Raw genomic sequence first — 16,590 nt, forward strand, 5'->3', positions numbered from 1 at the left:
AAAACTATTTTTTCCAAATTAAAAACTAAAATAGAAAAAATATTCTTCAACTTTTTCCAATACTTTTATTTTTTAAGAAAAAAAAAAAAAGAATAGAAAAAATAATGAAAAAAATTTTGAACAAAGCTTATTTATTCAGTAATTATTAAGTGACTTCTCATGAAATTTAACAAGCTAATAATTTTTCAATATTCTTCAACAGGTAGTATGTAAATTCGCGTATTATTATAATTTTCTAATGAATAAATTTACGATAAAATAAAAAAAAAGTGATTGCTATCAATCGAATTTCTAATAAAATATTTAAAATATTTAATAATTTTAAATTTATAAATTTGTATATAAGAGAAATAAATATTGTCAATATAATTTTAGGCAATATTACGGATATCCAGAAGCAGGAGGAGGAGCTGGTACTGGTGGTACTGGTAATTTAGGTGGTCCAGGTGTATTAGAATATCCACCACCACCACCACCACCAGGTGATTATCCACCAATGCCACCATATTACGCTGGTTATCCACCACAAGCACCACCACCTCCACCTCCGCCACCACCACCAAATCCTGCATATATGCATGCACAAGGACGACAAATTGTTGATCATCCAGCATTTCAAAGTTGTCCATGCCCAATGCAATCGTGTCCAAAAAACGTGGATACTGGGCCCCTTATTGGTAATGGTAAGGGGGCGCCAGTTGTAACGGGGCATGGTCTGTCATTGCCACCCAGTGCATTAGTGGGACCACCCTCACCAGCAAGAGGTCTTGCTGGTTTAGCACCACCACATGGTGCTAACGCCTGGGACACGGATCGCGTCCAAATTAATAATCATCATAATCAACAACAACAACAACAATTTAATAATGTTAATAATAATAATACATCATCAACAATACAAAAAAATAAAAATAATAATATTGATAAGAAATCATGTAATAATGATAATAAATTACATAAAAATTATAATACATATGATAATAAAAATATATGTACATCAACATGTGAAGTTAAACAAGAAACATTGTCACCAATTGATTCATCAACAATACCAATAACAACAAAAACATCAACACCAATTAAAAAATCAACAACAAAAACAACAATTAATAATATAAATGATTGTAAAATTGAAAATAATAATGTTAAATGTGAATCATGTACAAGTGAAATAACTGATAATTTATCATCATGTAATAATGATAATTGCGATAATGTTAAATGTGAAAATACAAATTTTAAATGTGAATTAATTAAATGTGAACAATGTATAAAAGAAGGACAAATATCAATATTAGAAATTGATAAAGATTCTGGTATATTATTAATTGATGATAAACTTGATGGTGATATTGATACTGATGTTAAAGAAGAATATAATGATGTTACTGTTGTTGTTGCTAATAATAATATTAATAATAATATCAATAATAATAGTAATTGGGAAAAACCAGATTATGAACCAATTGTAACTGATCAAGTTGATGATGATAATAATAATTATAATGATGATGACGATGATGATGATGATGATGATGACGATGATAAACGTTTAGTTATCAATGAAGAATTGCCAAAGTGTCAATTATTGACAAAAAGAAAATTATCATTAGATAGTTTATCAAATTCACCGAAAAAAAAGAAATTTGATAAACGTACATTATCTGTTGACTCAACAAGAAATAATGATGATGATGATGATAATGATGATGAGAATGATAAAAAATTAATAAATCCAATGAATGAAAGTGTTGTCATTTCATCGGATGATGGTTTTAGTGAATCACCAATTACTATCATTAATAATAATAATAATTATAATAATAATAATAGTAATATTAATAATAATAATAACAATAAAAAACAACAAATAATAAATAAAGATTGTAATAAACGTAAAGCTGATAATTACAATATTAATAATAATACAACAAAAAAACCAAAAATAATAAAAACAAATAATAATGGTTTAACAGCAAGTGAATTATCAATAATGGAAACAATAAATAATGTTATACAACAAAGTGTTATAATGACAAGTAAAAAAAATGAAAATAATAATAATAAATTAAAATTAATAAAAGATAATAATGATAAATATAATAATAAAAAAGTTAATTTATTATCAATTATAAAAAAAGTTCCAAAAACAATTGTTAAAAATGTTGTTAATGAAAAATTATGTTTATCATCAAAGACTGATGTATTAAAAAATGACAAAGAAACAAAAATTAATGCTAATAAATTTAATAAAAATAAACAAAAATTATTATCAACAACGCCAACACCAACAGCAACAATAACAACAACAATTACAACATCAACAGCAATTGATACAACAATTAAAATAAAAACAAATGATGATAATAATAAATTTGATGATATTAAAAAAGGAGGAGGAGGAGGAGCTTTTGTTAAAAAGAAAAATAATAATAAAAGTACAAAAAAATTAAATTGTAAAAAATTGAATGCTAAGACTGAGGATAATAATATTATAATCAATGAAAATTGTAGTCTTGTTAAAAGACCATTCCTCAAACCCAAATGGAGCAATGGATGGAGTTGGGAAGGCGAGTCGTACGAGGCCAAAGTTTATTTAACGGTCAGTTTAACATTAACACTCCTTAATATAACTATTATTTTTTCATTATATATATATCTATAATTGATAATTGTTATTATTTAATTACAGAATGAAGAATCAGCAATTCGTAGATGTTACAAAAGTATGAGACACACGAGTGGAGATGTATTACGACCTAGAGATTGTGTATTATTAAAAAGTGGTCAACGAAAAGCTGATTTACCTTTTGTTGCAAAAATTGCAGCACTTTGGGAAAATCCAGATGATGGTAAAGGATTTTAAAAAATTTAATTAACTTGATATTTAAAACATGTTAATGAAAAACAATGTATTAATTGCTTCGTTTTTTTTAACTGTTTACATTGCAGGTGAAATGATGTTTTCTTTACTTTGGTACTACAGACCAGAACATACAGAACAGGGCAGAACTGATTACGACACAGAGGATGAGGTTTTTGCATCTCGTCATCGTGACGCAAACAGTGTAGCTTGTATAGAGGACAAGTGTTATATTTTAACTTTCAACGAGTACTGTCGGTAAGCATAAAATAAAAAATAAAAAAGAACTTTACATATTAATGAAAATAAAAAAAAAAGCTTTTATGACAGTTTGAGAATTTTATGAATAATGTTTATTTAACTTTTTAGATATCGAAAAAATTTAAGAAGAGTGGAAGAAGGTTTGGAGTGTCTGGGTCTCATTGTACCTCATGGTGAATTAATTTATCCTCGAGAAAATCGACAACCACCAATACCAGTACCATCTGATATGGTACTATTTTGTCGGAGGGTTTATGACTATCGTGGAAAAAAACTTGTTAAAAATCCTGGATGACTCGACAGTGTGTAAAAAAATAAAAACTCTAATAATAATAATAAAAAAGATATATAAAACTGAGTGGGAATCAATGGAATACAAAATAAAATTTAAAAGTAAAAGAAAAAATTAAACAAAAAACTACATTGAACAGAAAATAAGAGAAAAATTTATATAAAAAAAAAAAAAACATTGAAACTTATCACAGGTTTTGTGCCTTCAAGCGTCATCACAAATTGAACAAAATGACTTTTCATTATACTGATTCACTCGGAATAAAATAAATAAAGTAGAAAATAAAATATTTAAAAAAAAAACATTGAATTTATCGAAACGTGATGAAATATGACAGACGAAATAAATCAAACTGATATAATTGTTTCATAAAGTCAATAGGCATTAATTATTGTACGCTTTGTGTGTGGAGATTTTTCTAGTGCTTTAGACTGACAATTTTTTCATAGAAGAGATATAATCAATATTTTTTTGTGACGTAGTTTTAACAAGTATATATTTTTCACACATTATAAAAATATATTTATATTTAAAAAAGAAAAAAATAAGAAAAAATGTAAAAATAAAAAAAAATATTAAAAGGGTTTTTCATGTTGAAAAATTATTTTAAAAAAATAAAGACAACATTGTTTGATGATACAACGCTTGAAGGATAAAAATCTGTTAAAGTTTCATATGGAAATCAAAAAAAAAAAACAACAAAATAATACTTTAATAATAAATTCAAAGAGATAAAAGTGTGAAAAAAAAATTTAAAAATATAGAAAAATGAAAAATAATATAACTATTAAAGTGTAGAATTTTAAAGTCAACTATGAAGTAGTTTCTAAACGTAATTTACGTGTGATAACTTCCAATTTTTTTCTCGTGGGTATTTTTAATCATTTTTTAAATTATTTTAATTTTGAAAAACTATCTACAACTAGCATGTGCGCATAAAAAAACAAAAAATATTGTTTTAACCATTTTTATTTTAAATCAATCATTGATAACAATTGTCTTTTGTATTATTTTATTATTTTTTTTAATTAATATTTTATAAAGCCTGGCGCAAGTTGTGTAGATCACTTATTCTTTACGCCAAATCATTTTGTTTTTTTAGTAAAATTTGTAACATTGACTTTGTTATACAAACAATTATTTTTTAGTCACAAAAATTGACATTAATTTTGTAGAAAATCAATAATTCGAAAGATAAATTTAATGAGATGATTTATAATATCTAGATATTCATTATGTGTGATTGTAAATTTTTTTAAATCAACATTTAAAAGTGTGTAATCAAATGAGAAAGATAAATTAAATAAAAATTTTAATATACCTATATATAAAATAAATGAAAACACAAAAATGAAATAAATAAATATATATAAATCCACTTTCAGTATAATTTTAATGAGGGAATATTTAAATTATTAATTTAAGCAAATTAAATGCATTCGAAAAAAAAAAAAAAATTTTTAATTATTATTTAGTGTAAATAATTATATTTAAAGCATGATTAATTTTTTTGTTTATTTTGGAAAATTTTACAATGGAATTATTATAATTTTTACGTATTAAATATTTACGTAAAAATAATAAAATGAAAACCATGGAAAATTTTAAAGAAAATAAATCTTTTTTTCAACGATCTATTTATCAAAAAATGATAATGACAAAATTTAAATATAATATTAAATAGAATGTTTTGTTTATAAATTTATTTAAATTAATATATATGTCAACGATTATTGTTTAATATTATAATATATTGGATGATAGATTTTAAGTTATTTCTGGAGTGCATAAAATAAATATACGAAATAAAAATTACATGGTAAATTATTTCGTATGTAAGAAAAAAAAAAAATAATAAGAAAACAAAAAAAAAAGCATCTCCTTTATTCACAAATACCAAAACATTCTTTTTTTTCATAAATTAATTATTTGTTTTTTTTTTTTTTTATATTTAACGTCTTATTTAAGGATTAATATATATTTGTTTTATGTCTTAATTTATTAATTTATCATTAAAGTTTTATTTAATGTCTGGTTAAAAGTCGTTTACATATGTGTAACGTAGAATTATGTGATTTGATTAATATTGTTTGCTAAAATTATTTTTAGTAATTTTAAATAACATTAAAAAAGAAAAAAAAAATACAATGAAAAAATGATAACACGTCTTTTTATTTTAATTTATTGTTTTATTGAATTAATTTATTATTTATTACTTGCATAATTTTAAGATAACTAAGTATTTTTTGGTCTCATCACGATACTATTTTAGCCTACGTATTTAAAATTTTAAATATGGATTTTTGTGATAAAAAAAAAAAACAAATATTCTTCATGTTATACGATTATTTAAGAACAACAATATTTGACGAGGAAAACTTTTGCACAAAAATGCAAATTAAATTATTAGCTATTATTCTGTATAATAGTTGATGAATAATTAAACGAGAAAATAAATAAACCTGAAATGACGATAAATAAAACAAAATGACTAATACTTTGATCAAAAAATAAAGTTTTTTTTTTTATAAACTCAATGATGAAAATAATAACTGAGACTCGATATGCTCGTTATTGCATTTGATAATTATTCAAGTTAACAAACAATTTAGTGCCAAAAAAATAAACGAGTTGAAAAAAAAAAAAATACTTGTACAATTTGGAGACGAAATTTCTGTTCTTGCTAATGCATCAAAAGTAAAAAGGAGCAAATCATCGGAACAAAAAAATTAAAAAAATCTAATGAAATAAATGAGATGAATAATAATTATTTCCCCACGATACCTATGAAAACAAAATAAACAAAAAAAAAAAATATATATATATATAAATAAATATTGGATATGTATAAAAATAAAAATATATATATTTAGATAATTATAATAAACTTGCGTATGCAAATCGTAAACCCAAAACCATCAAAGAGTAATAATAATCACAAAAAAAAATAATATTTCTTACTAATGCATCGAGAAAATTCTTGATATTAATTTCCTAATTAATTTAAATAAGCCTTGTCATTAAATTTTTGAAAAATTTAATGTTAAACATTTTTTTCCAAACTTGAAAAAAAAAATTTAATGTAACTTAATCGACTCTTACACTTAATAAATATGTAAATTTTCTCTAAATAAACACTAAAATAATCACTGGACTTTTCTCAAATGTTAGATGGAATCTTTACAAATTAATTTAGAAATTAGAAAAAGCTTTGTAGGATTCACACAAAACTAACTGACAAAAAAATAACGAGAATAATAAAAAGAGAAATTTCAATTGGCAAGTGTTAAAAAAATAAAAATACTTGGTAAAAATATCAAAGGTTTTTCAACACTTGTTAATTTTTTAGAACTGCAATGTATTTTTTTCACAAAAATATATAAATATAAGAAAAAAAAAATGAAAATGAATGAATGGATATTGTAATATAAACATGATAAAAAGAAAAAATAAATATATATATATGAAAAATGGAAAAAAACGAATAAAATGATATAAAAAAAAAAACAAAGAACGTTTTAATAAATTATTTGATCACGGTCGACAGATTTCTTTGATACTTGATTGGATATTATTTCTGTGAATATTTAAAGCAGAATTAAATTATTCGTGGATATTATAATAGAAGACAATAGTTGATAAAGAAAAAAAAATATATATATATATAGATTAAGCGGAAGTTTAAAGGTAAAATATATAATGATAGCTTGAAGTTAAATCCACAGGAAGCTGAACAAGAATTTGCTGTTGAAAGGCAAAATGATGGGATTTGAATTGAAAGCGGTCACTTGGTCTTTGATAGAAACTCAAAAGTTTATAATACCCGTGGTCTACGTGGTTAATCCAACATTCAGACACACTATCACGCTCATAGCCCGTGCTAAATACGACTACTAACAGATTACAAATTAAACATAAGATGCACAATTTAATAAAAATAATTGTAAAGGGTTCAAAAAATAATCATAAATATATATTTTCTTTATATTAAAAAATCCGGATGTACAAATGAAATAATATTTGATTTTTGATTTTTCTATAGATAATTTTTCTTTTAATAAAAAATTTATTTGTAAATAAAAAAAATTAACACCTTGACGTCGGGGGGTATCTATTAGTTTTTGGGTCTATATAATTATGTAATTTAAAAAAAAAAAAAAACTTGTGGGAAGGAATTTTATAAATCATGTTTCGTTGAAGATTTGGTTAATTTTAATTTTTTATTATTATTTATTTATTGTTATTTATTATTATTATAATATCTCATTACTTTGAAGTGGAATTCTTTTTGTGTTTACTAATGAGCTATTGTTCGAAATGAGACTTGTTGGCAAGGTCTACATCAGGCCAAAATGAAATTTTAAGATGCTTTGAAAGACAGGGAAGACAATATCAGCCACTCACTTCACATTGCAAAGTGATCGACCAAAGATTGCGTGACGTTAAAACATGATAGAGAGAAATTGAGAGAGAAAAAACAACTCAACTCATCTTCAGTGCCGTAACTTGATGCCTATATGCTTTTTTGATACAAGCAACATCAACACAATAAGATGACTTTATTCAATACTTGATTATTATTTTACATTTAAATTATAATAATTTATTGTTTTTAAAAAAAAGTTTTAAAATTAAACAAAAAAGAAAATTGTTTTTATTTTTATTTCTTGTAAATTGATTACAAGTTTTTCTTGAGTTTTATTTTTTATATTGCAAAAGTATGTCTTGATTAAATTATGTGAAAACTTTTATACATCAACAACAAACTAGATTTCTTTAAATAAATAGATAAAAAAAAATATTTAATTTATATTATAGGTTTTTTATTTTTTTTTTTTTATAAAACAAACATCTTGATTGTATAAAAAAACAACAAAAAAATTATATTCAAGTTTATTTTGTTTACTTGTGATGGAAATTAAGTATATTGCTTGGATAATTTTCAACTTTCCAAGAAAAATATCTTGATTAAAATAAAAAATATAATTTAATAAAAATCCAATTTTTATAATAAGATATTAAAAGTGTATCAGATTGTTTATCTCAATTTTACTTTTTTTTTTTTTAAATCGCATAAAAGCTTTTTATTTTTTATTTTACTCTCGGCAGCCCTTCTCGACCTGTTAATTTTACAAGAAAGTTGGCTCCTTAAACACTAAAGACGTCTTACAATAACACGTTCAATGTTGCTTCTCTCAAGATAGCAAAGAATAAAATAAAAAAAATAAAATAAAAATACCCTGATGGGGATACAACAAGACTATATGGTCTTGTTGTGTTGCACGTATATATTTATAAAATATAAAATAAAAATGAGCAAAACTGTTCTCGTTTAAACTAAAACACGAAGACTATACCAATCTCAACATTCTAAGATACCAATATGGACAAACCTTCGGTACTTTTTGACTTTGGCTGAATATATTTGCGTGTGGATTATGGGCGGTCCAGAAAACACCAAACAATTTATCTTTATCACGCAATCTTTTTTTTCTTTATATTCTTAATTAATCTCCTCATCGTATATAAAAATAAATTAAACCCATTTTTTTTTTTTACAATTAAATAAAACAAAAAATATTAAAAATAATTATAAATAAACAAATAATTAAATAAAATAATGAGAATTCTTTTTTTACAGTTTAAAAATTAATTAATCAAGTAGTAAATGGAAAAAAAAAAAAAAAAAAATTAGCTTGAGTATTATTTACGGTTGTCAAGTAATGTTGGTAATATTTTAATTTTTTAAATTTGTTCTATCCTTGGTGATCCTTTGACAACTTGTGCAACAAGATGATGATGATGATGATGGTCATGATGATGATGACGAAGATGATGGTAATAATGGGGAAGGTTAAAATTTAAGTTGAAACCCGATTGGACGATGTGTATAACGGTAGGGGAGTTGAGCTTTCAGGGAGGGACTTTGACTCGGACGTGAATTGTGACCGTTCTGAGTTCAGTTTGCGCCAAGCCGCCATCAGGATAACAACTGGTCCTTTCGTGTATTTATAAATATCATTCGTAAATTTCATTCATAAAATATTACATTGATATAATTTCAAAATTTTTTCGCGCCGTATTTAGTATTATAAAAAAAAGCTTGTATTAAATTTTGAAAATTAAAAATAATTTTTTTCATTTTATTTATTTAAAACAGTATTATAATTTTTTTTTTTTTTCATAAAAAATAAGTGTTATTGTCTAAGTAATAATAAATGAGTGAATTTAAAATTATTATTTTTTTTTGTTTCATAAACTATGTGAATTTTTTAAAATAAAAATAAAAATGCAACAATAAAAAAATTATCGTAAAATATAAATAGTGTGAAATTAAAATTTGAAAATAAAAAAAAATAATAAAAACAATGCTATTAAAAATGAAAAAATATTATTTTTTATTTTTATTATTTATAATAATAAAATTAGCAGCTGGTGGTAGTGAAATATATGCAAAAATGTTTTCAAATCAACAAATACAACAAGATCCATGTTATGAAGAAGAAGATCGTCCACGTCGTTGTATACCTGATTTTGTAAATGCAGCATTTGGTACATCAGTTGAAGCATCATCAACATGTGGATCTGGTGGTCCAACACGTTATTGTGATATAAATGAACAATTAAGTGGTACAACAAATAATGGTATTGGACAATGTCATGTTTGTGATGATAGTACACCACGTCGTCGTTTTCCATCAAGTTATTTAACTGATTTAAATAATCCAAATAATGTAACATGTTGGCGTAGTGAACCACTTGTTACATCACAAAATTTTAATTCACCACCCGATAATATAACATTAACATTATCATTAGGTAAAAAATATGAGCTAACATATGTTAGTTTACAATTTTGTCCAAAAGCAGCAAAACCAGATTCAATTGCAATATATAAATCAATGGATTATGGTAAAACATGGCAACCATTTCAATTTTATTCATCACAATGTAGACGTTTTTATGGACGTCCAAATCGTGCAACAATAACAAAAGCAAATGAACAAGAAGCACGTTGTACTGATAGTCATAGATTTACTGGTGGTGATGGTATTGGTCCAATTGGTAGAATTGCATTTAGTACATTAGAAGGTAGACCATCTGCTGCTGATTTTGATAATTCAGCAGTATTACAAGATTGGGTTACAGCAACTGATATTAAAGTTGTATTTAATCGTTTACATATGCAACAAAATAGTGATATTGATGATATCATTAGTATTGATGATATTAATAAACAAAATGATAATAATAAATTAATTAATAAAAATCATAAAAATCAAATTATTATTGATAATAATAATGATAAATTATCAACTGATTCACCAATTGTTAATCAAGTATTAGAAACACAAGATATTAATACAAATGATGATGATATTGATATACAAGAAATGAATTATCAACCAGAAATACAATCAACAACAACAATTATAACTGCAACTAGTGGTACAACAATTGCTCATCATTATGCTGTATCTGATTTTGCTGTTGGTGGTAGATGTAAATGTAATGGACATGCATCAAGATGTTTAACTGGTAAAGATCGTGAAATAAGTTGTGATTGTAAACATAATACTGCTGGACGTGATTGTGAAAGATGTAAACCATTTCATTTTGATAGACCATGGGCCAGGGCAACTGCTGCTGATGCTAATGAATGCAAAGGTAAGACTATATTTTTTTTCTTCATCATCATCATCATTATTATATCAACAGCATCATTAACATCATTGTTTTAATGACAATTACGTTATTGATGACATCAAGCTTTTGCATTATAATCATTATTATTTTTTCAATAGATAACAAGAATAGTCTTGTGTCTATGAAATATGAAAATGGAAAAAAAAAAAAACCAATTGATTGATATCAATTGCTGACAAAGGAGAATTTTGTCACAGATTGTATTGTTAAAAATTAATTAATACTTGTCACATGGCTCGAAAGCGATCTTGACCTCGTTTATCAGTGTGAAAAAAAAAAAAAAAAAATGTCTTGATGAGATAAAAAAGATGTACGATAATTAATCCCTTTTTTTGTTTTCATTTTACTGACGTCAACTAGTATAGTTTATAGTCTATACAGCTTGTTTATAAATATGTCAATAAAGCACTTTTGTTATCAATTGCCAATCACTAATTTAATTAATTTAAAAAAATCAAATAAATAAATATAATTGTTTTTGTGTGATTTAAATGAATTATCAGTTAAATAAATTTATCATCAGGAAATGAAATTTCTAGATAAATACAAAAACTGTACTATGGTCATTAACTAAACTTTAAACTTTTATTTAAAATCTTTCATTATTTTGTGTGTGTTTATTTCTTTTTTTTTTTTTTTTTTTGTACGTTGAGATTTATTGCTGATAAAACTGCAGCATCATTTTGCCTTTTTATAGTCATGGAATTTAAAGAGAGTTTTAGGGGTACAAAGGGGGGCTAACGAAGGGGGAGGAAGATTGAGAGGGAGTAAGTTGAAATACATGTGTTTGTGTTTAAATTTCCATTCTGAGGTTCACTCATGATCGAGTCTCGGTACTGTTGTTGTATATTTCTATCTGCAAAAGCATTCTATAATTCTCCCTATATACAAGGATTTTCGCCCTTCCTTAATTCGAAGCGGCGAACCGTAAACTCCACTAAGGTATCCCACTCACTGCATCTCTGACAAATCAAAGCATCGAGGGAATATCACCCTCTGAAATCGTTTCGAATCGATAAACAGTGCGAAAATATATAACAAAAAAAAAAATAAATAAATATAAATTTTTGTTCATTTACAAAAATATATAAATAAATAAATGAAATGTTTAATTTAATAAATAAAATAATATTAATAATTTAAAATATTTCAACTTGATATTAGCTTTATTATTTCGTCAGTCAAATTTTTTTTTGAATAATTTTATTTTATTTTTAAAGAAAATAAAAATTATTAACATTTAAAATTAATTTATTTGATAAAATTTATATTTGGAGCTGTCCAAATTGGACATGTTGCATTTGGATCATCACCAATTATAAATACTAGCTCATTTGGAGATAAAAAAGGACTCCAATCATATGAACGTAAAATTTTTCCATCATTGCTATTAAATACAAAAAAAAATAATAAATAATTATTTAAAATACTATACATATATAAATTAAAATAAAAAATGTAAAAATAATTACGTATCAATTATTTCATGGTAAATTGGTGATGTACTTGACCAAGCTGTTTGATTTTTATTTCGTTTTAATGTTAATTGAAATTGTGTTTTTGATATTTTTTCATTATTGAAACAAGGAAATGCATATTGTGCATAATTTGGCTGAAATTTCGTTGCAGCAATCCATCTATTCATAATAATAATTACTGATACTGATATGAGCATATCAAAACATGTTTTTTTGTTTTAGTATCAAATAACATACCTCGTTTTATTCTCCAAATCAATATATTTGGTTCTAAAAAAACCAATATTATTATTGTTCAAAGTGCCGACAAAAGTTAAACTCAATCGATAATAATTTAATACTGATGTTTCATTTATTTTTAACATAATATTATTTTTATTATATTCATGTTTAACTGGTACATTACGCCAACCCCATAATGATATTGTTTCTAAGTAAGTTTTATTTTCAATTATTGTTAAATTATTTGATTCTAATACAATGATTGATGTATTATTTAATGAAAAATCAATCATAACTATTCCGTCAAATGTAAATTTATTATTTTCCAAGTGTGGATCAAATTGTAACCAATAACGATGTGGTTTAACACTTATTTCTAAATTTTTTATTGTATCATCTTCAGCTCTCAATAATACTATAAATATTTCAACTAAAATCGAAAAACAAAAAATCAATTAATTAACTGTCATTCAAACTAATTAAAAATATTTTCTTTTAATAAAAAAATTTTATTACGTATTAAAATTAAAAAAAAAGGATATTTTAAATTTTTCATTTTTTTCTCACTATGATTTATATTTATTTATTGATTATTAATAATATTAAACTATTAATTTTTAACTACTGACAATAAATTGAATTCATTCTATTATATACTTGCAGAAAAAAAAAAGATTATTCTTTTTTTTTTTATTTGTTGTAACAATGAGAATCATTATGATTAAAAATATAATAATCTTGTTGATAATAAATAAATAATCTTATCACATCCTTATTAGATTTGTTAGAATAACAAATAAATAAATAAATAAATAAATAATAATTATGTACTTGGCTTAGTTTTGTAAATCAGATATCCGGTCAAGATTATTATCATATGAATCATTGAGTTTGATGATATATTTATTTGTTCTATTTCAAATTAGTGTTCTGAGAATGATATCATTATTTTTTTTTGCCTTTAATTTCAATGTCATTTTTAAAAGTCATGTCTTAATGATAAGACAAATATTGATTTTAAAAATTTAAATACATTATTATCAAGATTTTGACCTTCGGTTTATTTTTCTTTTTAAATTGAATGTTGTTTTTAATTGTTTAGTTGTTGAATCATTGAGGAATATAATCTTGTTGTAATATTGATGTGTGTTTTTCTAATTTATTTAATTAGAGTTTTTTGTAATTTAATGCTTACGAAGATAACTTTTTTTTTTACTCTTATATTTGAATAAATATTTATGAGAAATAGGGTCGTTTATTTTTCTTGTATACACAAGAAGATTAGCCTGATTTTTTTTCTACTCTTTTTTTATTGATATTTAAATAATCTGTTTATAATTATTTCATTTTCTAATCTATTTTATGAATTTTCATTGAATCTTTATTTAAAAAAATATCAAAAAAAAACAATAGATAAAATTTTATTAGTAATGTAATTTATATTTTTATTATTTTTCTCTAAATTTTGTAAAATATATTCAAAATTGTGTATATATAGTCTGCACCCCCCTTGTATTTATTTGACATGCAGAAAAGTAGCCGTTTTTCAAGCATCAATTTGTACATATAAATGTCGTCGTTATATATGTACTCTTCAATATGGCAGCCGGCCTTTTCCTCCCCAAAGAATAAAAAAAATAATAAAAATTTTCACAAAAGCCCAGTTGTATATATAGATACCCATACATTTATATTTATATTATAGCAAAACGACATCACACACTGCCTGGAACATGCACTAAAACGAATTAAACTCAGAGGGCATATTCTCTCGTTTTTTTTTCTCCTCCCTCATTTTTTTTTTTTCTTTTTTCATTCACTTCTGCATGAAATTTTTTTTTTTCCACGGTCAACAGATAAAATTGCAGTGATCAAAATTTTAAAAGAACCAGCAAATAAAAAAAAAGAAACATACATAGAAATTGCTTCTAAAAGAATCATTATAATTTGACAAAAAAAAAAAAAAAATTCAGACTCAACGCATTATGCGTATGTGTTTCATTCTCTCGGTAAATTTGAAAAGCATCAAGCGCAATGAAAGAAAAAAAAGACATAAAATAAATATAAAAAAATAAAATGTAATAAAAATATATAGGTATTTTTTAAAAAAGAAAATAAGATGAAATAAAAATAAATAAATAAAACGGCGGAAACGACGGAGGCACCACTTTTACGCTGTCGGTGAATTAAATTACATTTTAATTTCGCGGATATTTTCGCTAGCCCATTTTTCCATCGCTTTCAAATGTTGTATATATATATAGTATTTAGCACCGAATATTCATAGTAATTTACATTTTAAATTGAATAATATTTTTATTTTTTTTTATTTGCTACCTGAAGAGTAAATGCACGACGTGGTTTTTCTTCAACCATTGCTAATTCAAAATGTTCAACGTATTTTGCGTGTCTACTACATACTGCATGTGATTATAATTTAAAAAAATTTTTTTAATATGATAAAATATAAATATATATAAACACGTTTTTAAAATATATACATATATAAAATGGAATAAATTATTTTATAGATAATAAAATAAATTGATAAAAAAGAGCTGAAAAAATTGTACAGCCAAATATTTAAGATCTGCTTGATTATCAAGATGGCAATATCCAATGAAATTTCAAATTTTTTGGCTGATAGTTTTATAAAGAGAGAAAAAAATAAAAATTCTGGAATCCATTGAATTCCACTTTTTATTTTATTTAACATTTATCGACTTATTTTCTTATATTATTCTTCTTCTCTTCATAGCAGATTCAATCGCACAAGCCTTTTCGATCTATCCTCGACAAGCACTTATCGTATTTTCCAAGCTATCCATGTAAAATTTATCGGCACGTCGAATACCCGATTTTTACGTTTTTCGACTGGTTTTCTCATCCTCGCAAACATCTGCTCTATTGTTGTTTGAATAAAAAAAAAACATTGTGAATTTGGCCAAGATAAACATTTGAATGAATTAAAGTGCCTCAACGTTTCAACAAAATTAAATTCAAATGTGTATGAATAATAAAATGAGTTTATAAACTTTTTGAATATTATTTTAATAATAATATTGAATATATAAAAATGAAAATTAATAATAATAATATTACTGGAAAAATTAAAATATTACTCATTTATCAAATTAAAAAAATGTATATTGAAAACATAAAAAATAATTATATCAATTTATAATTGGCTCCTACATTTACAAATAGACATTTTCGATTGATATTTTTTGTACAAGCTTGAAGAAAATACAGAGTTATTGGTGGATTAAATTTTAATCATTGATCTTGAAAATTGACAACTAATAATTGGCTCTTATTTTTACAAATAAACGTTTACAATTGATATTTTATATGATCGGAAACAATAAATCATTCTCCGGAAATATTTAATAATCTGACTACAATAAAAAACATATTTGCCGAATATAATGAATTAAAAAATTGATATTTATTTATATTTAATATAAATACAACCGATAATAATTATAAAAAAAATGAAAGATAAATAATGAGACATTTCACTTCTGTTTTAAGTATCACGGTTTGTGGTTTTTAATTAAGTAATTATATAGACACTGCGGGTAACAAACGCGTCTCGTGTTGAATGTAAAAATGGAACCAGTTAGTGGAAGCACAAAGAATATAAAAAAAAATTGATAAAATGAAAAAAACAAAATCAAAATAAAAAGTAAAAGATTCAACTTATAATATATATAAAAGTAAAATGCATAAATAAATAAATTTAAATTTAAAAAGAAAAAAAAATG

General features: G+C 23.8%; 2 protein-coding genes across 4 annotated transcripts in view; both read left to right on the top strand.

The window, feature by feature from the left end:
• The window catches only part of LOC122854638 (bromodomain-containing protein DDB_G0270170), a 47,917-nt gene extending 43,773 nt beyond the window's left edge, over window positions 1–4,144 (top strand). For both annotated transcript variants that reach the window (XM_044155472.1, XM_044155473.1), the window contains exons 7-10: window positions 376–2,602; window positions 2,693–2,852; window positions 2,953–3,121; window positions 3,233–4,144. In XM_044155472.1, the coding sequence (XP_044011407.1) occupies window positions 376–2,602; window positions 2,693–2,852; window positions 2,953–3,121; window positions 3,233–3,419 (2,743 nt within the window). In that variant the 3' untranslated portion in view covers window positions 3,420–4,144. The remainder of the gene's footprint in view (window positions 1–375; window positions 2,603–2,692; window positions 2,853–2,952; window positions 3,122–3,232) is intronic.
• Window positions 4,145–9,377: 5,233 nt separating this feature from the next.
• Window positions 9,378–16,590, top strand: part of LOC122854640 (netrin-3-like) — a 74,374-nt gene continuing 67,161 nt past the window's right edge. For both annotated transcript variants that reach the window (XM_044155475.1, XM_044155477.1), the window contains exon 1: window positions 9,378–11,084. In XM_044155475.1, coding sequence (XP_044011410.1) covers window positions 9,785–11,084 — 1,300 coding nt within the window. In that variant the 5' untranslated portion in view covers window positions 9,378–9,784. The remainder of the gene's footprint in view (window positions 11,085–16,590) is intronic.

This window comes from Aphidius gifuensis, linkage group LG4, assembly GCF_014905175.1.
Source record: "Aphidius gifuensis isolate YNYX2018 linkage group LG4, ASM1490517v1, whole genome shotgun sequence".
Lineage (NCBI taxonomy): Eukaryota > Metazoa > Arthropoda > Insecta > Hymenoptera > Braconidae > Aphidius > Aphidius gifuensis.